The 27347-nt window shown below is 39.3% G+C and overlaps 1 protein-coding gene across 1 annotated transcript; it reads right to left on the bottom strand.

Moving 5' to 3' along the window:
* Positions 1-8461: 8461 nt before the first annotated feature.
* Positions 8462-9682, bottom strand: LOC142321315 (uncharacterized). The gene has a single exon (XM_075359308.1). It carries the CDS (start codon positions 9680-9682, stop codon positions 8462-8464), a length of 1221 nt encoding a protein of 406 aa, XP_075215423.1.
* Positions 9683-27347: the final 17665 nt, after the last annotated feature.

The following is a 27347-nucleotide window of genomic DNA, read 5'->3' on the forward strand; positions in this document are numbered from 1 at the left end:
CTATTTTTTTTATATAATATATTTTTATAAAAATATATTTAATTATATAATATATATAGAAATAATTCCAATATTTCCATTTTTTATTTTATAAAATAAATGGAAAATTTTTAAATTGAGGTAACAAAGGATATGGCAAATTTATTTAATATTTTGCTTATACGAATATCCTACAAAAAGTTTCTGCATTACATGTAGTAAAAAATAATGTTTAATAATAGTGTTATTTTTTGAGTAACCGTTTTAATAGAAAAAAAACTAAAAATAAATCAATTTGTACATAATGATATGTATTTTTTTGTCTTCAGTCATTTGACTGGTTTGATGCAACTCTCCAAGATTCCCTTTCTAGTGCTAGTCGTTTCATTTCAGTATACCCTCTACATCCTACATCCCTAACAATTTGTTTTACATACTCCAAACGTGGCCTGCCTACACAATTTTTTCCTTCTACCTGTCCCTCCAATATTAAAGCGACTATTTCAGGATGTCTTAATATGTGGCCTCTAAGTCTGTCTCTTCTTTTAACTATATTTTTCCAAATGCTTCTTTCTTCATCTATTTACCGCAATACCTCTTCATTTGTCGCTTTATCCACCCGTCTGATTTTTAACATTCTCCTATAGCACCGCATTTCAAAAGCTTCTAATCTTTTCTTCTCAGATACTCCGATCGTCCAAGTTTCACTTCCATATAAAGCAACACTCCAAACATACTCTTTCAAAAATCTGTGTATCGATGTATCCCCACTCTAATCTTCTCTGGCAAGGTAGGCCGGTTAAATGTGAGAACATGAGAGGCTGAAGGTAGGACTTCGCCACTCCCCATCGTGCTCAATCGGCGACACTCTATTACTTCATGCGATGACAACTCCTCAACAATTTCTTGCTCCGTGCAATTTAGAAGATCCCGACAGACGACCACAGTAGTACGGAAATGGGGGTACGGCGTCAGGAAGTGACGTCATTCAAGATGGCGGCTGTCCGCCATCTTGTCGGCCATCTTGTCCGCCATTTTGGAAAATGGCGGACAAGATGGCGGCCAAGATGGCGTCTAGGTCGGCCATCTAGGATGACGTGACGTCGGTGACGCCGTAGCCCGCAGTCTTTCCAACCTGTTTTTTTAGGTCGGCCATCTTGGATGACGTGACGTCGGTGGCGCCGTAGCCCGCAGTCTTTCCGATGTGATTTTTTAGGTTGGCCATCTTGGATTGTGACGTCGTAGCCCGCAGTCTTTCCAACCTGTTTTTTTAGGACGTTACTCGAGGATGATCCTGGTCGTTGTAGATTGTGCACCGGGAGTCGGCGCAGTCTTTCCAACCTGTTTGTGACGTCGTAGCCCGCGGTCTTTCCTAGGACGTTCCTCGAGGATGATCCTGGTCGTCGTGGCGACGATGACAAGGTTCTCGTCGTAGATCGTGCACCGGGAGGCGGCGCCCGCCGCCTCCCGGTGCACTATCCACGACAAGAACCTTATCGTCGTCGTCGCCTCGACGCGGATGTTCCTCGAGGAAGATCCGAGGTCTTCGTTGTGGCTCGTGCACCGGGAGGTGGTGTCTGTGAAAAAAATTTAGATTTACCTCGAGGATGATCCTGGTCGTCCAGGCGACGGCGTCGGGAGGCGTCGTCGTAGATCGTGCCCCGGGAGTCGGTATCTGCTGCGCGTGTGTTTGCGCGTGTGTGTGTTAGCGGAGCGACGTAGAGACAGATGTTTACCGTGCGGGATGCGGCGCTCGACTGACGAACCGTCCGGCCTACGCGTGACTATCTTGAACAGGAAAACAGAAATAAATTCTTATTTTTTTTTTTATCAACCGCATGATACAAAAATGACTTGAGTTTTTGTAACCGGTTAAATCCGGTTGTGTCTGGATCTGTAAAATAAAAAAAAATTATGAAATGAATTCATGTGTTGGAACACTCTCCTCACCATTCGCAAGTGTAATTCGACAACAGATGGTGAATCTGACGTTGGATTACACCGCAGGCCTTGGAACCTTCATCCAGTAATGCCGATCGACTACATTTTATTTATAAAAAATAGTTTTACATTACTGTATGGGGGTTTAGAGTGTTGTTGCATTTCCACACCACCCCAGAGGTAGCAACCGCGGTGCGTTGAGATTTTTTTTTAGAGTGATATCTCTCCCCAGTAGGCCTAAAAAACACTCGACTATATATATCTTTACAAGACCGGGATGTTATGAACAACAAATGCAAGTAATGAGTAATGATAAACTTATACAAGAAAGCAGATCTATGTGAAACAAAAAAATCCCAAGATAACTCTCTAAGTTATGTATGCGAAACCTGCCTTCTTGTGTAAGTTTATCATTATTCATCATTTGCATTTGTTGTTCATAACATCACGCTCTTGTAAAGAAATAATGATTTGCATACTTAAAATATTTGTTAAACACTCTCCTCACCATTTGTAACACAATTGATAGTGGATAAATCCAATATCATATCATGTCACGGGCCTTGGAACCATTGCATACAGTAAACGTAAATAAATATCGTTTTAAAACAATAGTTAGTTACGATTTATTGTATGGGGGTTTAAAGTGTTTTTGTTTTGTGTATGTGTGTAATTTTGTGTTGATTGTGTAATGTGTTGTAGTCCTTAAAAGGACTTATTTAAACATCGTAGAAATTAGAAAATTCGTTGACGGTTTTCTTTATCCTCTTCTTTGCGTTTCGTATTATTGTATAAAATAAAATAAAGAGAAGCGATGTGACGTCCTTTCATATATCGATTGGTTTTAACGTAATCGAATTCTGAATTTTCATTTGTGTCGTACGCCACCAACAGCGGTTGGATATCATCGTTACAACCATCAGCAGAACAATCTACCTCATCACAACCTCTGAAGAAAAGTCCTCCGTCCGTCGCTACATTAGAAGTTACTCTTCTTCTTTCATTTGCAACATACACGTTTACAGCGAGTACGTTGTTTTTTCGATGCGACGTATTGAGATCGTGTAACACGGACGCATTCAAATTCATATTTGACGAACGATTTAATTTGAACGCCTTTACGTTACCGTCGTCACCGTAGAATCCAGAAAACAGTACTTCTTTGCTATCAATAAGTGCAATAGCTTTATCACCACATTCAAATTCGCAATAATATTTTCGTCCACATCCGAAATCACCATCATTGAAAATTATCCTCACCAATAGGTTATCACCGTTTTTATCGAAATCATGTTTAGATAAATCGATAACATATGCGAAACTGTGTTTTAATTTAAAACACGTAGGCGTCAGACGTTGATCGCCAACACGTACGCGCACATCTTCTTCTCTAACAGGAATCATGATGTTTACACCTCGAGTGTCTCCCAAAGAATAAACTACTTCACCCGGTTACACTGTATTTATATGCTACTCCCCACCACATCCTACTCTCTCTTCCAATCAGAATGTTACAGTCTCCCCACCCCACGACGCGGGAAAAAATCATCCGATATCCGGACAACATTTAAAAAAAAAGAACAATGTATTAAACACACTCTCCTCACCATTTGCAACATAATCTGATAGTAGATAAATCTATTACTACATCATGTCGCGGGCCTTGGAACCTGCATTCAATAAATGTAATTAAATATCGTTTTTTTTCTTGTTTTCTTTAAAAGAAAACATTTTCTAAATAAAACAATAGTTAGTTACAGTTTTTATTGAATGGGGGTTTAAAGTGTTTTTTGTTTTGTGTATGTATGTGTAATTTTGTGTTGTTTGTTTAATGTGTTGTTGTCCTGAAAAGGACAGTTTGAATAGCAACCTGGTATTACTCGAATACCACATCGAAGGCTTTTCCGATGCATCCTTTGAAGACGAGTTTCAGCTTCATTTCAGTTATTGCTTCAAATTCTTCCTCTTTCAATGTTTCCGCAAACCGTCTCGGCAAGTAAACATTAAACATCGTTTCCTCACCTTCACGTAAACGACACACGATACTTTTTCCATACCGCGTTGAAATTTTTCTTAACCATACAACCTCGTGTATGATGTTTCTTCAAACGTTAGCTTTAGAATGAGACTAGAGCGGTTACGAGTGGCTTTTTATACTCCTAGTACATCCGCTTGTTAACGAATAAGTAGATATTATTTTCCTTATGATAACCACACAATCATGTTTTGACCTGCTTATCTATTGCATGCACATCCGTTCAAGTTTTATAAAACAGGAAAACACGTGCTTAATTTTTTCCTTATAAACAGGAAAACAGAAATAAATTGTTATTTTTTCCTTTAAAACAGGAAAACGTCTATCACCAATCACATTTGCTCAAATTTTTCCTTATAAACAGGAAAATACAATCATCCCACCACACCCTTCCAATTTTTATAAATAGTGAAGTTTAACTAGTACACTTCCACTTCAGAAATGGATCTGTTAGCAGATGAAGAATTTGTACTATACGTAATTGAGAGCGATACACTTGAAAACCTTTCTCCTAATATTGATGAAGTATATGATTATTTCGAATCAGTACGTAATACATATATGTTCCAAAGAAGATCTTTTAAGAAAAAAAAAGTTATTGAATACGATAAAATATTTAAATCTTTACGAATATAACAAACCTTTTATCCAAAAAAATCGGTCCTTTTCAGGACCACCTTAAACACTCTCATTTACACATTATATGTCCACTACGATCACGTAATCTGCCAATCCACCAAATATATAATTATCTAATGCCGCCGACAATTCAAATACATCGTCTTCTTCTTCAATATTCGGATAAGACCAAACACAAACGACATAAAACTTTCGCGGAACCAACGCACTATATCGTTTTAAAAATTGATACGTTTGATCTTTCTTTATGGTGCTTTCATCCGAATAATAGTAAATTATTCTAGTATGCTTTAGAATAGTATTAAGAGTTGTTTGCCAGCTTAATGCTTGTAATGACTGAACACCAGTCACATATTCCCGTACTTTTCTTTCCTTGATAGACATAATAAACGCTAGTAGTGAACACTGTAAGGTCTGACAAGTGAATGAAAGTTACAATTTCCACACCACCCATGAGGTATGTAACATAGCGCGTTGAGATTTTTTTTTAACGAGTGATATCTCTCCCCGTGAGGCCTATAAACACTCGACGTATAGTTTTACAAACTTACTTTTAAATCTTCAGTGAAGCCGTCTTCTTTTATTCCGTAATAAGTTAATTTCATCGAATGATGTCTTACAACGGTCATTTCGTCATCGGTAAATCTATTTGTATATTTCAGTGGTAAATAGATTCGAAAGCAACCAAGTTCATCCGCTTCGGCGTCGTACAATATGGCGCAAATACGATACTCATATAAAGGTGTAAACACCTTTCTCATATCCAACAATACATAGTCTACTCCAACATGAAGATCAGACAACTTTTTCCACGGTATTTTCTTGAGAAAACAATCTTCATCGTTGAAAGTGTTAACAAATGATATGGCATCCATCATCACACCCGCAGGGCTGACACTCAAATGATTAGTTAACGATGGTACCGTGTAGATGGTTATATCCCTTCCACACCTTTCAGCGATTTTGCAAAGTAATCGATAGAGTTCGTTACCGTCGATAACTCTACAGGCAAACGGATTTTCCCATAACACTTCGTATTTATTTGCACGTACCATAGCGTATATTCTTTTCACGTTTTCAATAATCAAATCGCAGGAACACAAGTATTCTGGTAGTCCACGTCCGCAATAGTCGAATTTCTTACAATCGATAGCGTGTGTTTTATCACCACAGTGAACAGAGTGAGTGACAAGCATCATAAAACAATATTTACATATAGACGATGCAATAAACTTCAATTCGTTAACCGAATCGGTAAAAGTCTTCTCCATCACTAATACAAATCCGATAATTTTTTACAGAAAAACAATATCTCTTTGTAATCGTTCAAGTTACGATTGGTCTTTGCGATTCTTTCGTTAAGTTTTTTTATTTTTTTTGTCAAAAATATGTTTATATCACACTCACTCAACACAATCCAATCTATCATATCTGTAAGTTCACTTTCAATATCTTGAATGTATGTTTTGAACGGTATTCCTAAAAGTACGGTATTTGGTAATGTCTCAGTTTCTGTAATTATTGAAATCGGAAATCGATCCGTTAATATATCCTTTAAATGCGTTAGATTTGTTATCGGGCTAGTCGGTAAGAAAGTCACCATCCATGTGGACACTTCCATCGTTAAGGCTTGAATGATTGTGGTTTTATATTATACCTTACCCCCACCACAATCACTATAATGAATATAATGTCTACACATTCCGTCTACGGTATCGATTTTTAAACTGTCTAAATATTCTTGTAATCCGTTGTAAAGTTCAGCGTAAGTAGCGTCGTAATTGAAAACCACTCTAACGGTATTGAAACGGTGTACGTCTGCGGTTATACTTGTTGCGTGTGGAAACGCAGCGGTTGTAAGTTTCATAAGATGACGCAACGTTCTTACGCATCGATTCGGAAAAAATCTAATTGTCCACACCGATGCGGCTATATCAACATCCATCGCTAAACTGCGGATGGAATTGTACATCGGGAGGTCTATATAGTTGGTTACGTTTCCACACCACCCACGAGGTAGTAACCGTGGCGCGTTGAGATTTTTTTTTTTACATGAGTGAAATCTCTCCCCAATAGGCCTACTGTAAAACACTCGAATCTTTTTTTTTTCAAATTTTTGCAAGCATAAATAATATTCCTGACATAAGGAAGGCTATTACTATAATTGAGATCTCTAACCAAAGATGTTGATTCATCAACATCTTGCAGCAGACTGAGCTCTACAGCGGTTCTCGACGTGGAACATGTTCAAACGAAAGCGGCACGTTTTCCTTGATGCAGTCTTGACAACGAGTTGAGTGGCGATGCGCATCCATCCTTTCGTTACACCAACAACATTTTACACACAATTCGTTAAAGGAATAGTAATAACCGTTTTTTGCCAATTCCTCTTTGTTTTCAGCGTTTGTGTTCACAAACGAACGCAATCGATCGGCTTCCCTTACAAGATCCAACGGCTTTTTACACAACTTTAACCACTCCATGTAGAAACAACCGGAATGTAACGCACATTTTCCACTCACCTTGTGCGCGGTGTGGTACGGACAATTTACGATAAAGTTTAATTTCGGTTTCGGTGCGTCGTCCGGTATCTGACGAACAACGTTATGAAACCGACGCAAAAATTCCACTTTCTCCAGCCCTTTGGTGTATATCGTGGCAAACTGTGAACATAACGCCTTCATGATATCGTCATTGTATACGACTTCGCCGTAATTCCAATCGATTTTGTGAAAATTCCTCTCCAACCATCCGGCCATCCGTTTGTGTTTAGATGACATCTCTGACTTTGGGTACGGTGATCGAAAATGAAGAATCATATAGCATCCATTACCGACAACAGCAAGTTCCTTAACTATAAACTCACCTCGTTTGCCGAGAAAGCCGTGATACTCGATAACTCCTTCCATGACGAACGCTCAACCGTGAATGAGGACGGAGAGATGTAACCACCTATGAAATTACAATGTTGGTGGGGGATATCCCTTCGTTCTCCTCCTCCCCCTTATCCGCCTTCTTCTTGGTCTTTTTGATCGTCTGTTCAGGTTTATCATAAGATTTTTTACGCGGATTTCTCTTTTTGCGAATCTTCGTTGGTTTCGATTTCACCTCCTTCTCAGTCGGTTTCGGATGGTGTTCGGTATTATCGTTCATGAATAGAAACGATTGAACGTCGTCTGGCGAATAAGAACATCCTCCTTCCATGACGGATGGTCAACAACTACTGATTTGTTTGCGCGCTGTCGGATTAAGCCTTTTTTTAAGTAGAAGTGGTGGGGGTAACCCCTTCTACCTCTTCTTCATCCTCTTTTAGAGGACCATCATAGTCATCATCATCATGTGCATGTAACGTTATGTTAGGTAATGAGATATTGGTAGCGTTTACCTTTGGTAACACTGTTGTCTTCGCTGAAGGTAATGATGATTTTACATTCACTATGGTTTTCCTCTTCAATGCGGTTTTGTCGATGTCTACCTTTGGTAACACTATTGCTTTTTCTGAAGGTGATGATGTAGTGTTGTTGCTAACTACGCCAGCAGACACGTTTTTTGAAGATGATGATTCGGTAGTGTTGTAAAAAATAGTCAACGCTTCCACAGACGATGAATTACACCATATTAACGGTACCGACGACGTTTGTGACGAAGAAAAAATAATTTTACATCTTATCGGTTTCATAATCGGACATGGTACCGGATAGATGTTAAATAATACTGACACAAGTAATCCGATCAATAAGCCTGTTTTAAATACTCCCAATGTTACCAACCACCACTTAAACGACCACCACCACCACCATCGTGATGCCGATCGTACATCGTACCCACCTCTCTTTTTTTCATCATCAAATGTAAACGTTTCCGTCATTACATAACCTTTTTCACTATTCCCGTAAGCGGAGTGTATGTGACGATGCTATCATGTATAATGAGACAGTAGGCAGTTGTCTGGGGGGGTATATTGTTTTTGGTCTCGAAATCGATACGCACATCTACCGTTCCTGTTTTAAGTGAATCGTTCTGACGGGAACAGTCGATAACTATTAATGGTACACTGGCTTTGAAATCTGCCAAACTGTAAGCGGGACACCCGTCCTCCGATTTGTTGTAATAACCAGACCGAAAGCTGGCAAACATTTCATACATCATATTCACATCACCCTGTAGACTATCGTACGGATAGTATTGCGAATTCAAATACAGACGAACGTTTACCAATTCGCACATATCGAAGAGCGTCAGTGACTTTGTAGCTTTATCTTTTCTGTCCGTCTGTAAACCGAATATCACGTATCTCGGTTTCTCCGTTTGCGCACATGTTTTTACCGTCCATGAATGTATGTTTGTTTGTGGTAGAGCCGGATATTCGTGGATCTGCCATGTACGAAAAGCTATCGCTAACGGTCTATCTCGTTCTACGACCTTCAACAATTGCAATCGCATCGTATCGGCAACATGAACATACGGAATTTTCCACGCTATCTTAGTCACTTTCAACTTGGAATCAGGTGCCTCTTTGGAAGACACTAATGCGTTCACATCGCTGGAAGATCTAAGCAAGACCAATTCTTGTTTGACGTTCAATATTATGTGTTTGTAGTCTTCGGCGAAACCCATCAGCATACGCAGCGGTACGTAGAAACAAAATCTTCCCGTGTGTTCTTCCAAATCGAATTTATCCGTAGCTTTGAACTTCCACCCGAAATTTTCCAAAATATTTTCTTCGCTTTTACGCAACGATAAGATGTTTTTTATCGTTGTTGTTATTCCCAACTTTTGTACGCGACACATCTCCGTTCCGTTTATCTCGTATCGTATCTCCTCAAAGAGAAACGGTATCGCGTTGTTTGTTAACCACGATTCAGTTGCCTTGTTATCACCTGCCTTAGTAGTTAGCTTCCCTTCGACCATCAAATAGCTTTTATGCGGTAACGTATACACATCTTGTTGGTGTATCGGAATCCGGATTTCATCGTTGTTGTTGTAAGTCGACGAAGCGTACGGTAGATGGGTATGATATTCGTACTGTGTGATCGTATTTTCGAACGAAACACTTTCACCGACGTCCAACATATTCACTCCTGCCATTACGGTTCACCAAAACTGTAAAACCAAGTTTTCGAAGAAACAACACGTTACGCGATGTTAACGCTTTGGTGTTTGCACGTCGACTGATCGATGTGTGTGACGTTTCGCTACTACTACCACCGCTATTGTATATTAACCCCATCGGTTGGTTTTCCTTTGTAAATGCAGTCTCACCGTTACGGTTTCACCGCGGAAATTTATAAGTTTTCCGTCCTGATCGGTAAACTTTATTGCGATCTCGTCTAAGTTCTTTGTATTCACCGGTAGATATATTATATTCTTTGGCGAATCGATTATTTTGAAACCAGGCGGTACGCTTAGCGTGAATTCGTGCAACACGTGTCCTTCTGATCCGTTCGTATAGGAGCCTCGTATAAGGTTGCATTCGACCCGTACGGTGTTCACGTTGTTAATGGCGACTGGCTTCGATGACTCGTGCCATATATCCGCCGCTAGATTAGTTTTCTCGAACCCCAACAACGGTGCCAGACTATCTTTTGACGTCAGATCGATCAGAGCGTTGCATTTAAGTTCGCATTTTAACGTATTGTTATTCGGTCGCATAAGTAAATCTATTTGGTGTTTGTCTTTGAGTTCATCGCTCAATCGTTTAGCGATATCGTCCAACTCGTACGATCCGGTCGGAAGCGTCAGTTTAATTGTTTTTTTAGGTTTCTTTGGAACGACAATAATTGTGTTGTTGATTCCCTCTTCGACATTCGGAATCGAGTTATATGTGGTTAGGTTTATCAAGGCCAATTCCCATTCACCATTAGACAAATCCAATGGTGGAAAGATCGTAGCGTTTAATAACGACGTATTTCCACTTATACAGAACATGTTTACCTGTAGACTGACGAATCACGACTGAGAAATTCGAGACATAAATGTCCACAGATAACCGTGTTTACAGTCTGCCTGCTTTTATAATTGAAATTTATAATCGCATCGGATGGAAAATAACGCATCAATTCGTTAGGTGGACGAAGATTACCGAAACTATCAAAATAGTCCACCATCCGTCTACGTTTTCTATAACATACCCAGTGTGTACCATGACCGGTACTGCGATCAAGATTAACTATCGCAGACTCCTTAGTCTTTGGTTTTTTGGGTAATGCGTCCAACTTGAAGACTCCTCGAAAATCGGCTATATTTAGTTTTCTGGCGTACCATATCAGTTCTATATTCGATAGTGGTCGCACTGGTATTCCCTTTATTGGAGACGATGACAACGACGACGACGTTTTTTTTTACCACCAATCCCCGAACCGGTCAAAGGGTAGGGTTTAAGGTATAATCCCTGTCCTGCAGTGCTTGCCATTTCAACAAGACGTTTTATATTAGTTCTTTTTGATCGTCTTCTTCGTCTTCTTACTCTTCCACCGCCGAACTTTGCTTTTAACTTCATCGCGTTTGTAACCGCTAATGCGGTAGCCTTTTCTGCGATGCTCGAATCCTTAGCTTTAACTCTTTCCCAAGCGCTATCGGCTAATCTACGATCCGCAGCCGCTCTGTTTTCGTTGTCACTATACGTAGCGTATGCGATATCGTGTTCTTTACAAGCCGCGTCCAACTTGTTTACACCAGGGTCACCTCTCTTTAATCGTTTTTTTAAATTCGTTCCCGGCCCGCAGTACTGATAGCCCGGAATATGTAGCTCTACCGGCAATAAATCGACTCCTTTGTTTAAAACTTTACCCACAACCTTTTTGACACCTTTTAATGCCTTATTACCGATATAAGATCCTAACGCACCAGCAGCTCCTGTCGTTAGAGATGTTAACAGTCCTCCGCCTCGTTTAAGACTGGCTATTCGTTTAGATCTTCTCACCTTACCCTTTCGAACAGGAGAACGTTTTGACCTCCTCACTCTTGCCATGTCGGATAGACAATGAACCCATTTACAATGTTCCACCATCTTACATTGGTTCCGTGATCGGTGGTCTTATCATAACATCCTCCTTCTTCTTCGACGCATCTTTGTTTGAATCCGAGATCGGAGGGCGTATCATATTTTTGTACACATCTTCCATCGTCGTATCTGTTTTTGAATCCAAGATCGGAGGGTGTATCATATCCTTCTTCATCGTATCTGTTTTTGAATCCGAGATCGGAGGGTGTATCATATTTTTATTCACGTCCTCCTTTGTTGTATCTGTGATTGGTAGACGAACCTCATTCTTAGTCAGATCCTCCTTCTCCTTATCTTCAATGCGTCTTTCTAGATCTGTGTCCGGTTGGTCTTTTTGTAACTCCACTTTAACATTATCTGAAGCTTGTTTAGACTGTTGTTTGTTTGGCACACTGACTTTGTCTAAAAGTTGCATAAAGACGTCTCGATCAACATTATGATAATTCGGATAATTAGGAAGTTCATCCTCTACATACTCCATTATCAATCTGTAAAATCTGAACAGACATTCCACAACGTATTCTTTTGTAGTTAGATCTGATGACTCTACTGGAGTTCTAGCGTTGGTAACAACACTTCCTTTCACATCTACTATTCCATCTTTCCTAAACAAACACCTATCATCGATATCTTTTTTTACACGAAACTCCTTTTGATCAACATACCACCTTGTGACAAGATCCTTTGCTCTTATCGCCTCACCAGAATTCATCAGGACGCTTCCTTTCATATCAATAATATTCTTTTCACCAAACAGGTTGTTATATAAATATTTGAGGTTTACGGCATCGCTTTTTTCGATAGGTTCACCAACATCACACAAACGCTTATTTGAAAAGGACATTTCGTCGTTGTTGTTGATTGAAGGTATGTATCGATTTACCAAATCGCTTTGCTTTACGTAAATCTTCTTCGTAAAACCGAAAGTGGTAGCATCATCATCCTCTATCGGACATCCCACGTTGCACAACCTCCGTTTTCTAATATTGTAATTTCCATCGGTGGTTTTATCAAACGTTTCGATAACCCGCGTAGGTGGTGGTCTATTACCGATCGCTCCTCCACGAAAACGTCCGAACTTGTCGATACTCATCTTTAGACTGATTAAAATAAAATGTTTCCTCTACACTCCTTTATGTATCCACTTTCTTGCAATTCTTCTACAATGGACACGATTTCGTTATTATGACCAGTATGACCTGCACGTTTCGAAGCCAATAAAAGTCGCAGTCTATCGCACAGTTCATTCGGATCGTCTCAGTAAACGTAATCCGGTCTAACCGTTTTCTTCGCTCTCATCAACAGACCCGATCCGGTTATTGGACTTTCGTCGTCATGACCGCTTTCCGACGAAAGATGCGTACGAGGAAACAGTCTTTTGATAATATTCTTGTACTTTAACGATCGACTGGTAATTATGCGACCGGTATTTTGACTTTTATGCGCCTCAGTAGTTTCTAATATTTTCTTATAGTTATTTAAATCTTTGGTTGTATAATCTACAGGCTCATTCAAAAAAAATCAATTGATATAAACCTTTGGAACCGCTATACGTCTTGTTGTCGATAACTATTTTATTTCCTTTGAACTGGAGTGGTTTTGTTCCGATCATCCATTGATCGTCAATGTTTTTAACTCCGTAGACGTTGTCTATTTTTTTACCTTTATCCGTTACGGTAAGATCCAAGAAATGTTTTGCACGAAACCCCATCGTTTTCGGTGTCGACGGGTCTACAGGTTTCACGAACTGTTTTTCCGACGTCGGTGTTTTAAAGAGTCTTCTCATAACTGTCGGTGTCTCTTCCACCACCTCCTCCTTTTTTTCAACCACTCCATTTGCATTCTCTTCTTGTTCTTTTTTAACATCGTACTTTTGTTTAAACGATTGATTAAGTTCTCGGAGCGGTTCGACTATAGGCTTAAATTGCTTTTCAATAACTTGTTCCGATTCCGTTATTCCTTGCGTAATAGCGCGATGTTTTCGTTTAATCGAATCTCGTATTCTATCGATTTCCATTACCAACTTCACAGACGACGACGACGAGGATGGCATATCGACCTCATTCATGTTTGACATCGTGGTTACGAATGATCGGAAAACAGTGATCACATCACCATCCTAGATCCACCGATCTAAAGAACACCGCATGTTTTTTGGTTCTGCGTAGGAAACGTATAACATCGATTAACGAAACATTCATTCTCACCGGACGACGATTAGTATTGCACAATTCGCGGTAATATTGTGTCACACCCTGATCGATAGACGGTATCATGAGTTTCGTGCTTGTGTCTTTAAAGACAACAGCCCTTTTTACATTTCCAACCCACAGCGGAATATCCACAACCGTTGAGTGATCGCGTTGTGGTACCTTTGTCAAGTACCGTGTGGAAAGTCGTCTGATCGGATGACGGTCACCTTCCCAATGTAAATGCAACAGATAGCTATTCAACAACCAAAACTCGTCCGGTTTCGCTCCTGCATATTCGCACCACTTTCGCAGCAGATCTTCGTTTTGGATTTCAAACAGTTCGCGTCGTTCGTTGTACCTCAATCCGAACGAATCGGCGTATAATCGCAACGTAGGTAGCGCTTCGTTTAGAAATTCGCCAGAAAAGAGCGCCTGCGCCCTATTGTTCACGATGTCGAACGGTAATCCTCCTCGTCTTATCGGTAATGTTTCCGGTACGTCGTCGGTAAATTGTACTCCGTAAGCCGTGTCCACAAAACATTTTCTACCGTATGATAACGCTAAGCGGTACAACGTTTTTGGCGACCTGATAGGAATAGTTCGTTCCGTGATCACTATACAGCATCTCGCACCTTCTAGACGACTACCGTATTCCAACATGTGCATGTAAACGTTTGTGTAGTCCATAGATGCATGACGGTTTCGATGTTCCAATAAAGGCTTTTTGTACACGAGCGGAGAGGGTCTAAATCTTGAAATAAAGTTCCATCCGTGTCGGACTGTTGTGTTGAACATGTTTTTATCGTAAATCACCAGTTCGATAGGCATCTCGTACTTGTCGCATTCTTCTAAAAATTTTAACCATATACGCTTATTGAAAATCTTACCTTCGCTAGTAATCATCAACAGTACGACCAACGGATAGTCACGATTCATTCTTTTTACATGTCGCCAACAACGTCGGTCTTTATTTTCACAGTAATTCACTTTGCGACAAACGTAGTTGCCGCAAAACTTCTGACGGGCGCTAAAATATTTGGAACACAAGTTGTTTTGCGGCTTTTGTCTAAAATGTATCGCGTTAGCGTACGGTATACAGTCCTCGTAAGTGTGTATGCTTGCCATTGTTACCGACGATCAACTGATCTCTTTTACAAAAACATCAAAGCCTACTCTATACCGTCCACCGTTGATATCACTCTCCTTATCCATAACCAAAAATCCATGTCGTTTTCCCCATGCAACACCGCACAGACTTTTAAACCGATCGAATTTCATATCGGTATTTACATGATCTTGATATATGTGATGTAAGTTGAGGTCATCTTGTTTGAATATAAGAAGCAGATTTGCGTTGTCCCGTACAAGGTGCTTCCCGGCATTGGAATATGTCTGTGTCAAATAAAAGCTATCGATGTTGTTGTGTCGTCCCATTGCAAAGTATTTGCGAATATTATGTTGCTTTTCGCAAGCTACATCGTCGAAAATCATTATCGAGTTCGGTTCCGCTTCGTCAGGTGCCATTACATGATCGTTTTCAGAATAGGCAAAATAGCCGATTTCCGGAACACCGGTCATGACATGTTCTAGAAACTTATATTTCGGTTGGTACAGCGATTTGGAAAACACATAAATATTTCTGAATCGTAAACCGACCGGTGAGAACAGCAAGTTGAATAGGACATTTGTTTTTCCGCAATTAGACGGTCCGCAGATAATACATCTGATTGTATTCGGTAGAAGAGGTCCATGACGAGACCTTTTTCCCTCTCCACACCCGGCTCCTGTATAATCGTCGAAGTTTTCTAGCGTGATATTACCGACCTGTTGACGTTCCAACTTCATGTTTATGACTGATCGATTCACTACACCAAATCCGCCTTATGTATCCAACTGTTGTGTTTTCCATCAAACCCTTGCCACTTTACAAATAGCCTATCGCCTTTTCTTCGTAAGACTTTCTCGACTAAATACACATTATTTGTAACGTTAGTTTTAGTGAGCTCTTCAGCGTAAAATTTACCGCTCACCACCTCACCGTGAACATCGATCAACGTGTAAGTACACGGACGCGTATTATCATGTACCTTATGTACGATAAATATTTCATTCGTCCAATTCGGTAGATATCCTTTGGCGAATGTCTTTTTAAATTTGCTTATACACACTCGATCGCCGACATTGTATTTCGGTAAAGTAGGTTTTCGATAGAGTACCGTATTTAACCGCTGTAAAACAGTGGCTTGGTTTCGCTTATTTACATCTTTCGGTTTCATTCCGATAGTGCGGTGACTGGTGTTGTTGTATTTTGCGATCAATTTCGGTAGTAATTCTAACCACCTGTAGGTTCCTTGTTCGGTAAATTTTGTCCACATCATCGTTTTCAGTGTTCGATTAAACCGTTCGACTATCGACGCTTTTTTATCCGAATGTGTGGAATAGTGATTTATATTGTACGACTGTAATAGTCGTTTAACCGACGGATTGTAGAACTCTTTACCCAAATCGGTTTGAAAATGTCGCATCTTGTGTTTATCCAATATGGGTTTGAGGGCTTTAGCGATCTCCGTACCGGTTTTGGTTTTAATCGGTACGGCAAATGCTAGTTTAGAAAAACAATTTATCATCGTCAGTATGTAACGATACCCTTTGTTCGATTTAGCATACGGTATCATCTCAACAAGGTCAGCTTGATATAGGTCTGAAATACCTTTAAGTTCAACGCGTCTTGTGGGGTAGTTTCGACGCGCCTGTCGATGGAGCTCTTTAGCTATTGACGCCTTGACGTTCATTGTTGTACTGACCGTATTTCGTGTGTGTGTGTGTGTGTGTGTGTGTGTTTGGATAGGAATAGGAAGAAAAAAAAGGATCTTTATTTCTTTATTTTTTTTACCCGCCACACCACTCTTATATCCCGGCCTTGGCACCGGCCGTATCGATAAAATAGTCAAATCATTAAATGTTTTACAATACTGTAAATCAGTTAATAATTTATTCTCAAGTATCGATTCGGGGGGGTTTCGGGTGGTCCTGAAAAGGACCGTTTTAAATTTATAGATGTGTTTTTTTTCTTAATAAAATTTACAAGAAGTTTTATGTGTTTGGTGGTTATCAAATTGTTCCCACATATTTACACATACACCACAATCTACGCATCTTACTCGTAGACCATCACCTTCATAAATAAAGCCTAATAAGGCTAGTTTTTTTAGGCGTTTGAATCGGTACAGTAGATAATTTACTTGACCACTTTGGAACAAAAATCTTTTTATTACCGATTCTTGTAATAGTGTAAAAAGTATTAAGTCTAAAAAACACATTCATTGTAAATACTAGTTGGAACAACAGTGATAAAAATTATTAAAACTGATCAAGGAAAAATATTAAAAAAATATTTTTTTAAAGAACAAGGAAAATAATATTATTTTCCTTGTTATTGCGTTTTAATAACTGCAGTTGCAATTAAAACTACGGAAATTGATAATGAGTTTAACATATAAAATACAAGTGCTTTTAACGGAAACGCCTACAGAGATAACAAGTTTACATTATTGAAGTAAACGTTATGTATAGCATTCACTGTTAAAACATCATTGAGTTAACATGCAGAACCTCCGCGAAGTTGCGTCAGCAAGAGCCTCATTAAATAGAATTTCGGCATAACAATATTAGAGTATTAAGCGAATTTATTTTAAATTTTTTTTATCAAGAACCACCACAATGGAATTTAAAGTATTAATGCTCAGAAGTGTTATGAGGAGGTATGTAGGGTTTTTTTTTACTTAAAAAAAAATAACACATAATATAATACAATAATTTATTTTATATTACATACATAATAGTTTTTTTTTAAAGAAAGGCAATATATATCTGCATGATAAAAAAAATTAACAATAGTCATGGTCGTGGGCTATTAGGGTTTCGTTTACAGTTCTTGGTCTACAATAGTCATGACCGTGGGCTATGAGCACTTCGTTTACGGTTCTTGGCCTCTTTTGGGGAGTGTTGTCGTCATTGTTGGGTGGGAGTTTACGTTTTTTGTTTATACTGTAATGTCCGTATGGAACTGTGTTGATTTTATTTTCTAATATGTAACGTTTATCGTCGTAAGGTGAAAGCGATTTCTTTGACTTGTTAATAGAAAAAATATTGTGCAAAGTGCTTATGATTCCGTACGCGCTTGTATACGTAACGGAATCATTAAAAAGACTTTTTTTGTACAGATCGTGTCTAAGATCCTTTGCAATGGATACTCTAGGAATACCCTTTGCTACATTCTTCTCTTTCTTGTCGAATTCGAGAATGCTATACATCTTAGCACGAAGTCCGACAAATTCACGAATAGCTTTTCCATTCATTTCGTCTTTGAATTTACCAAGTCGTTTCTTATTGGTATTACTAAAACATGCGTGATCGCGAGGGTAATCTGAAGTATCGAACCGATCGATATCGTGAAGAATATCGTTGTAAACGTTATCGGTCACGATATGATACATCAGACTATCCGTATCAGTCATTAGAAGATTTATATTATGACCGTACTTTTCCACCATGTAGTCATAGTGGAATTCGTACATGATCATTTTGCTAATATCCAATACGGTAAATCCGATGTAGATCGGACGATTGAGAAATATCTCCGTTTTCTTCAGACTTACCCCAACGACATCCTTGTTATAGATGTACCAAGCCTTAACTCTCGGTTTTGCAATCACCTTATCCAATTTACGTTCGTTAGTGACCAGTTGGAAGTCTATTCTGTTTCGTACGTTTTCTAAGGACTTGCCATACACCGCGTTGTTCATCAACTTAAAAAAGTCCTTTTCAAAACTGTTTCGTGCTTGTGCACGCTTTTCAGTATTGAAGTCGATGTACGGTTTCAACCAAGGCGACTGGGAGAATTCCAGAACTCTGTGAATGTTTTTCACTTTCAGTCCTAGTCGAGTGTACAACTTTAGGTTTCTGTAATGTAAAACGTAATTTTGTTTGTCGTACAATGTAGTCAATAATTTCTTTACGGGACATCTCTTTATGTCCTTCAAATAGGGGGACAGCATATCATCGGTTGGTACTAACCGTTCTGGTGCGAGTGGGTAATCCTTGTGACGATCGTGCAATTCTTGTGGATACTCAAGATCCACTTTTAAGATGTAGCCCTTTTCACTACGATCGCAAACGCTGTTAATATCGAGATTGTCAATCTCTTCAGTACTCAACCACCTAAAATTAGCGTGTGGCAAGGGCTAAACCATGGCTGTCCCGTAAAGGTTGTTGCAATCGTAATATTGAACCCAGGATGTGGGTTCGGATGGGTCATACTGATCTGGAATGTTTGGATTGTTCGCCTTGGCGTGTCTGGTTGAAATCATGGCTACACCGCCTCGTGTTACTTTTTCGACAAACAGATGCATATCTATGTCGGTCAACAGTTCCAATTTTTGTCGGGTAAATTTTAACATGGCATTCCACGTGAAATGGGGGGTGGAGTAAAAGTGACAGGGGTCCAAACCGTAATATTGCATAGACGTACTTCGGAAATTTTCAAAGACGTCTGCCAACAATAATACGTCGCTAAGAAGATAAAGATCGTGGTAATCGCCTAACGTATTGCAGTCAAACGATTCCCACACGTTTTGAGCGTGGACGTAATCATCATCCGTTATGTTCTCTCTTCTTAGCGTACTGTAGAATGCCGTCTGCGGTGGAAGTTGGGTTTCGAAAAACTTGTTTATATGGGTCATGTACTCGTACGGGTAAACGCCTTTACGGATTAAACAATCTCTTTTCTCGGGTAGCGGGTAACAGTTTGTGAGACGTTTAAATACGGTGTCTTTGTCCTGACAATCTTTTACAAGATTTTCCACAAGTTTTTCGAGCGACGACGAAAGAAATTGTAAAGAGTCCAAGAACCTCAACGGACCGACGGACAGTGACTGTAATCGCTCGGACGTGTTGGCGATAGAGTTTATTTTTACATCGTCCTTATATTTTCCCAGAGCTTGAACTATATGATGACTATCGTAACCGCGGAGGTTATGAAAAAATACTGGAATATGCTCGGTGCGCTTACAATTTAAATTGCACTCGTTATGACATGCACCGAGAAACCGTCCTGTAGTATGCGAGTGATGACGTACACGATCGTCGTTCAACTCACAATGACAAAGAAAACACTCGGTAGCCCTTTGAAATGTTTCAGTGTCTTCGGGAGTCATCACCATCGGTTTTTCGGTAATCATAATTTTGTGCAATCTATCGGCGTGACCGAGCAATTCATCCAGCATCTTTTCAACGATATTTTCACCATCGGTTCTCGCTCGGTAGACTACAGGACCTTCATAAATCTCCCCTTCCTCGTCGACGATTACATAGGCGTAACCGGACGGAAGATGATGGGCTACCTTATCGGTAAAACTAGTGTTTGGTTTAGGGGTGGCAGTGTCCATCGGATGTACAAATGATTCAAAGTCTGCATACACCGTATACGGAACGCGTAGCGTGGACGAGTAGTCCCTAAACTTCATCACACATTCCTTTTCTTTAGCGGGATCGGGTACTCTTATCCTTTGTGCACCATGTCGCTTACACTCGATCAAATGTTGGTTTAGGTTTTGTGTAGCGACAAGTGGGTCTGATGAACTGAAACGGTGCAAACAGTAAGGGCAATATTGGCTGCTACACCGATGTTTTGTAAGACCTGAAATGAGACGAGATAGCCCATTTTTACCTGGTTTGGTATTTATAAGGCAGTAACGAAATTTATCTCTCGTCTCCCCTGCAAGCAGCAATAGGTGTATGCAGTGGGTACGATCGCGGTTTTCGGTAACACGTACCGGGTACACGCGATCGTTATCTTCCTCATAGCCGTAGACATTGATGCTTATTGTGGGGTTCAACACCTCGAAGCGATCAATGTCTTTTACCTTTACTGGATATGATATCCCGTTCATGTTAATTTCATGTTCAAAGCGTGCATACCAACTCTGACGATAGTTCCGACCTGGTTGGTCATGCAGGTATGCTAGTACGGACCATAGGAAACATTTTTCATCATGCGGATTTTTTACATTAACTATTGCCTCTCTTTTTACAAGTTTTTTTGGTGTTTTTATAAATGAACTAGAGGCGCCATATAACGGACGGTAACGGATAATATTTAAATCAATATAAATTATTTTATTCATTACCCATCCGCTGCCGTTGTTGATGAATTTGGTCAGTGTCTCTATAATTTTCTCCACTGATTCTATCCATGATTCTTCAACAACGTCGGTGTTATCATCCAAATTTATCACCGTTCTAGTTTTTCCATGCAGATACAAATTGGTATATGTAGTTTCTACTCCGTCTTCGAGATGTGTCCGCTTCATCAATTCAACATTTGCTGCAACGTACCTGTAGAAACAGAATAATTTTAGTACATATCGACTACTATTTTTTTTAAAGATAAAAACAGTACATTTAACGTTTTTTTAAATTACCATTTTATGTTGCCGTCAAAGCGTCTGCCTTCTTCCTTCAAACAGTTCAGGATGTTCTTCTGATACCGTAGAAGGGTTGAAAGGAGATACATCTCCTCAGAGTCAGTCAGGTCCCATCGAAGACGGATGACGTTGTTATTTATTGCTTGGATAACTACCGGTGATACCATTTCAATTTTTTTGTAATATCTGAAACAAATTAAAATAACATATATCGTAACATTGTTTTTTATGTGTTTCAGTGAATAACAGAAGAAGAAGAAGACTTTTTTTTCATTATATATATTATTTATTTTAATTGTTTAAAAGTATTTTTTTAAATTTAATTAAAGTAAAACCTACCTTGCTAATTAAGATGAAAATATAATGATCTCTCTGCGATCGATGTATTCACTTTCAATAACAGATTGCGAATGATGAAATCACACAAATTTTTTCACTTATATACAACTCAGTAGGTAGGGTACTTTTGTTGGTAGGGTGTGGTCGGATGATTGTATTTTCCTGTTTTATAAGGAAAAGAATATTTTTTTTTGTTTTAATCGCTGTCTAGCGGATGTGATTGTTGGTTGGGATGTCAAAACATGTTCATGCGGTTGATAAGTAAAAAATAGTTGTTAAAACTTGAGCGGATTTGATTGGTGATAGACGATTTCTGTTTTAAAGGAAAAAATAAGAATTTATTTCTGTTTTCCTGTTTATAAGGAAAATTCCTGTTTTAAAGGAAAAAATAACAATTTATTTCTGTTTTCCTGTTTATAAGGAAAAAAATTGAACGGATGTGCATGCAATAGATTGTGTGTGTCGACCATAGATAAGCAGGTTTTTTCCTGTTTTAATCGGAGTCGAGCGGATGTGAGGGGTGATAGGCGGCTGTTTTCCTGTTCAATCGTCAGTCGAGCACCGCATCCCGCACGGTAAACATCTCTCTCTCTACGTCGCTCCGCTGACACACACACGCGCAAACACACGCGCAGCAGACACCGACTCCCGGTGCACGATCTACGACGAGAACCTCTCGAGCGGAGACGCCTGGACGACCAGGATCATCCTCGAGGTAAGTCTAAATTTGTTTTTTACAGTCACCACCTCCCGGTGCACGAGCCACAACGAAGACCTCGAGCGGGGTGGGCGACGCCTCCTGGTGCAACGACTACGACGACTCGGATCTTCCTCGAGGAACGTCTGCGTCGAGGCGACGACGACGATAAGGTTCTCGTCGTGGATAGTGCACCGGGAGGCGGCGGGCGCCGCCTCCCGGTGCACGATCTACGACGAGAACCTTGTCATCGTCGCCACGACGACCAGGATCATCCTCGAGGAACGTCCTAGGAAAGACCGCGGGCTACGACGTCACAAACAGGTTGGAAAGACTGCGCCGACTCCCGGTGCACGATCTACGACGACCAGGATCATCCTCGAGTAACGTCCTAGGAAAGACTGCGGGCTTCGACGTCACAATCCAAGATGGCCGACCAAAAAATCACATCGGAAAGACTGCGGGCTACGGCGCCACCGACGTCACTTCATCCAAGATGGCCGACCTAAAAAAACAGCTTGGAAAGACTGCGGGCTACGGCGCCACCGACGTCACGTCATCCAAGATGGCCGACCTGGACGCCATCTTGTCCGCCATTTTCCAAAATGGCGGACAAGATGGCCGACAAGATGGCGGACAGCCGCCATCTTGGGTGACGTCACTTCCTGACGCCGTACCCCCATTTCCGTACTACTGACCACACCCCTTGAGGTGTTGAGCGTACCGTGGGGATCGACATGTACAGTCAGTTATCCAATCTTTTTAAGCCCTAAAATCTTTTGAGACTGGACATCATTTACAGTCTCAACATGAAGTCCCATGAAAGTCTTCCTTATTTCTTTTACAGGGCCACCAGCGCATTTGGTTATCTCCCGAGCGATGAGAAAAGGACTCACCCTCGAGAAATTTCCATCCTCCTTTGTAACGGCCAAATATTTGGGTTTCGGTACATTACTACTTTTAAAAAAAGCTTTTTGTAAGCTTTTCCTAGCGTCAATCTCAATCTTTCTTGACTCTGCACTTTTTCTCCTTTTTGCCTCAGGCGAAACGGCTGGTTCTAGACGTGGGTGTTTACGTGAACCCTCTGCCACGTTCAGTTGTTCAGTTTGCATGAACAATTAATCCCTTCTGTAGTAAGGCTAGCCGACAGGGTACACCCCCATTCCAGGGCTACCAACCCTAGAGGTCCGTTCCGGTACTCCGGTGGAACCGGCATATGTCCTGGCAGAGAGCGGATGCGCAGTCTCTGCACTGACTCCAGGCCCTTACACACCGAGGCTTTCAGGGCTCCCATGCCCCGAACAACATGGGCACCTTACATGCTTGCCATCGCGGGGGGCATGTGGACAACGAAAGGTCTCCGTTACACCTGCAAATAACTTCGACCGTGGCCGCCATATCGCCAGCTCTAAAAGCAGTATCAATCCATTTCCATAATCAGTAAAAATTTCGTATCTGCAGGTGGCCGCGAAATCCAGTCCTCTAATTCCGCCTGCAGATGAAAATCGGCCGATAAAAGTATATCCGAGAAACAATACTCGGAACCCCGTTAGCCCCGTGAGTACAGCTGTTGCCGCCCTGGACGTGAACGTAGATGTTGTGTTCCGGACGTGGGGATTATCTACCTCAGGGCATTAATGCATGTTATTGTACGTCATGTACGACATACAACATAACCCCGCATAACATTACTAGGTAAGTTAAAAAAATTAGAATATTAATACACATTTAGCTAAAATATTATTTCAATGTCAAATTTCAATTATATTTAAATCAGTAAAATTAAGTGACAAAAATTAAGAAATTTAGTTCTTTTATTCTCATATATATATATATATATATATATATATATATATATATATATATACAAAATGCATTATACAAGCGTGCAGTCCTCTCCATCATTTTCTGATGGAACATGTACTTAACTTCGCAGGTTCAGATCCAGTCCAGTCCGGTCCGGTCCGGTCCACTCCAATCCGTGTCTGTACGTATAGTTTTCAACCCTTCAGAAAACTTAATTACTTGGGTAAGTAATTTAGCTAAAATAAGTTATTCATTATGAAATTTATTTAATGTTTAATTTAGTGGTTTATGTATATATATATGTATATGTGATATATGTATAACTTACCTTCCAGATCCAGCCTCCGGTAGTCCATTCCAGTCCAGTTTGTTTGTACGTAGGTCACTCAACCCTAAAGTAAAAAGTTAAAGGTAAGTTTGAAAAAATTAGAATATTAATATACATTTAGCTAAATTTTAAAAAAAAATTGAAATTTGACATTATAAGTTTCATTATGAAATTTAATATCAAAAAAATTTAGTGTTAAATGTAGTTTGTGACGACAGTATATTGAATAGAAGAATCTATACAAGCTTTGTGATAAAAAAACTTAATCGGAACAGTTGATATTTAAGTGTCATTTTTTGACAAATTTTTTTTCGATTTAAGTTTTGTATTTTGTTACATAGAAAAAAATAAATCTTCTATTTAAACTAGTTGCTGAAAAAAACGAATGCAGTTTTCTACTTAGCTTGAACTTTCGAAGGTTATTTATTGCCGATTTCGCGCTTTACTAATGTTTGTTTTTTTACAATACACATTCTAATTCTGAAATTGAAAAAGGGTCTTACAAATTCATCTTTGAATTTGTAACACCCTTACAAATTCACAGATTTGAATTTGTATTTAAAAATTTACAAATTCAAATTTGTAAGGGTCAAATTTGAATTGACCCTTACAAATAGGGTCAATTCAAATTGACCCTATTGAAGGTCAATTATAATAATTGACCTATAATAATAAGATTATCATAGAAAAAAAATTTAGAAAATTCAACGCTTAGGAAGTAGGTACAGCAAACACATAAATAGGTACAAGCGAGAGACAGTTGCACACAAACCGTAAAAAATTCTAACGCATCAAAAACAAAAATCATACGCGTAATACAGATAAAAGCATAATCCTTAATGCTGAAGTAGTAGTTATAAAACATCATGGACAATGATAATTCACCAAAAATGGAAAATATGTTGAACATAAAAAGAAAGAAGGGATCAGACTGCACAACTTTTCATCCAACAGAAGTGAAATTAACGCGATACTACCAAGAATTCACGGTCTAATAAAATTACATAAAAATTATTATAAGACTTTGTAAACTGCATAGAAAACCGACGTACAAGCTATCCAAATGTTAAAATATTCAAACAGGAAAAAAGCATTTGATTCAAATAATACCCACGTTTTTCGGAATTGTGGTATATATGAAATTTCATTCATTGAAATTAATTTGTGGTGCGTGGGTATTATTTGAATCAAATGGTTTTTGCTCACCACAAATTAATTTCAATGAATGAAATTTCATATATACCACAATTCCGAAGAATTTTGTGATTAAAGTAACTTTAATCACCAATATTAAGCTAAAGTAACTTAATACTGAGGTCTCATTAATAGATGACACTCCAGTATTTAATATTAAATGAATTTAATATCAACGTCATTTAACCTATTTCATGACTACCTATTTAAATTTGAGATTAACAATTTTATAAACTTTTTGGATTTAACAATAATTTTAATAAATAAAATCCAAAAATATCACAAATAAAATGTAAAAACACAATTCACAGTATCACAATTGTATGTTTTCTAAATTAAAATGGCCGATAAAAAATCAAGCCAACGTAGTGAACAGCATTCCATGTAGATTGTAACGTTGTGTACATCGGGTAAACATTTCAATTAAAAAAAGAATAGAAGCCCGTAAATATAGAAAAAGGAAGTGACAGAACTCACAAAACATAGAGCGGAGAACAAAATATAAAACACGTAAAAGGGCCCTCTACACGTGCACGAGTAGATCATGTATGTGTTCACCCTTATTACAGCAAGGGTGGACACAAAATTTTCTAGATAAGATTAATTTCTTTGTAAACTTTGAGACCTCCTCTATGAATCATGAGACCTTGCCGTTGGTGAGGGGGCTTGAGTGCTCAGGGATACAGAGTAGCTGGACCGAAGGTGCAACCATATCGGAGAGGTATCTGTTGAGAGCCAGACTAAGGAATGATTCCTGAAAGAGGGCAGCAGCTCTTTCAGTAGTTGTTAGGGGCGTAAGTCACAATGACTTAAACGGCCATATCAACATCACTCAGTCCTCTGAGTACTGCGCAGCTGAAAGCAATGGAAAATTACAGCTGTTTTTTTTTTTCCAAGAAAATGTGGCTCTGCATTTTCAAAAGCAATAATGGAGGCGCCTTCCTTGGTAAAATATTCCGGAGGTAAAATAGTTCCCCGTTCGGATCTCCGGGTGGGGACTACTAAGGAAGGGGTCACCAGAAAAGTAAAAAATAACATTCTACGAGTCGGAGCGTGGAATGTTAGAAGCTTAAAAAAGGTTGGTAGGCTAGAGAATTTAAAAAGGGAAATGGATAGGGTAAACGTGGATATAGTAGGAATTAGTGAGGTTCGGTGGGAAGAGGAAGGCGACTTTTGGTCGGGTGACTTTAGAGTAATTAACTCAGCGTCAAATAATGGGCAGGCAGGAGTAGGTTTCGTGATGAACAAGAAAATAGGGAGGAGAGTGGAGTATTTCAAGACGCATAGCGATAGAGTCATTGTAATAAGGATAAATTCAAAACCTAAACTGACAACGATTGTTAACGTCTATATGCCTACAAGCGCCCATGATGATGATGAGGTAGAATGTGTATATGAAGAGATTGATGAAGCAATTAAACACGTAAAAGGAGATGAAAATTTAATAATAGTTGGAGATTGGAATGCAAGCATTGGAAAAGGCAAGGAAGGAAATATAGTGGGTGAATACGGGCTGGGCAAAAGGAATGAAAGAGGGGACCGACTTATAGAGTTTTGCACGAAGTATAATTTAGTAATTGCCAACACCCAATTTAAAAATCATAATAGAAGAATATACACTTGGAAAAAGCCAGGCGATACTGCAAGGTATCAGATAGATTATATCATGGTTAAGCAAAGATTTAGAAATCAACTCGTGGACTGTAAAAC

This window comes from Lycorma delicatula, chromosome 3 (assembly GCF_047948215.1).
Source record: "Lycorma delicatula isolate Av1 chromosome 3, ASM4794821v1, whole genome shotgun sequence".
NCBI lineage: Eukaryota > Metazoa > Arthropoda > Insecta > Hemiptera > Fulgoridae > Lycorma > Lycorma delicatula.

Coding starts and splice junctions, on each gene's coding strand:
- LOC142321315 (XM_075359308.1), bottom strand. CDS start 9,682: ATGGCAGGAGTGAATATGTTGGACGTCGGTGAAAGTGTTTCGTTCGAA.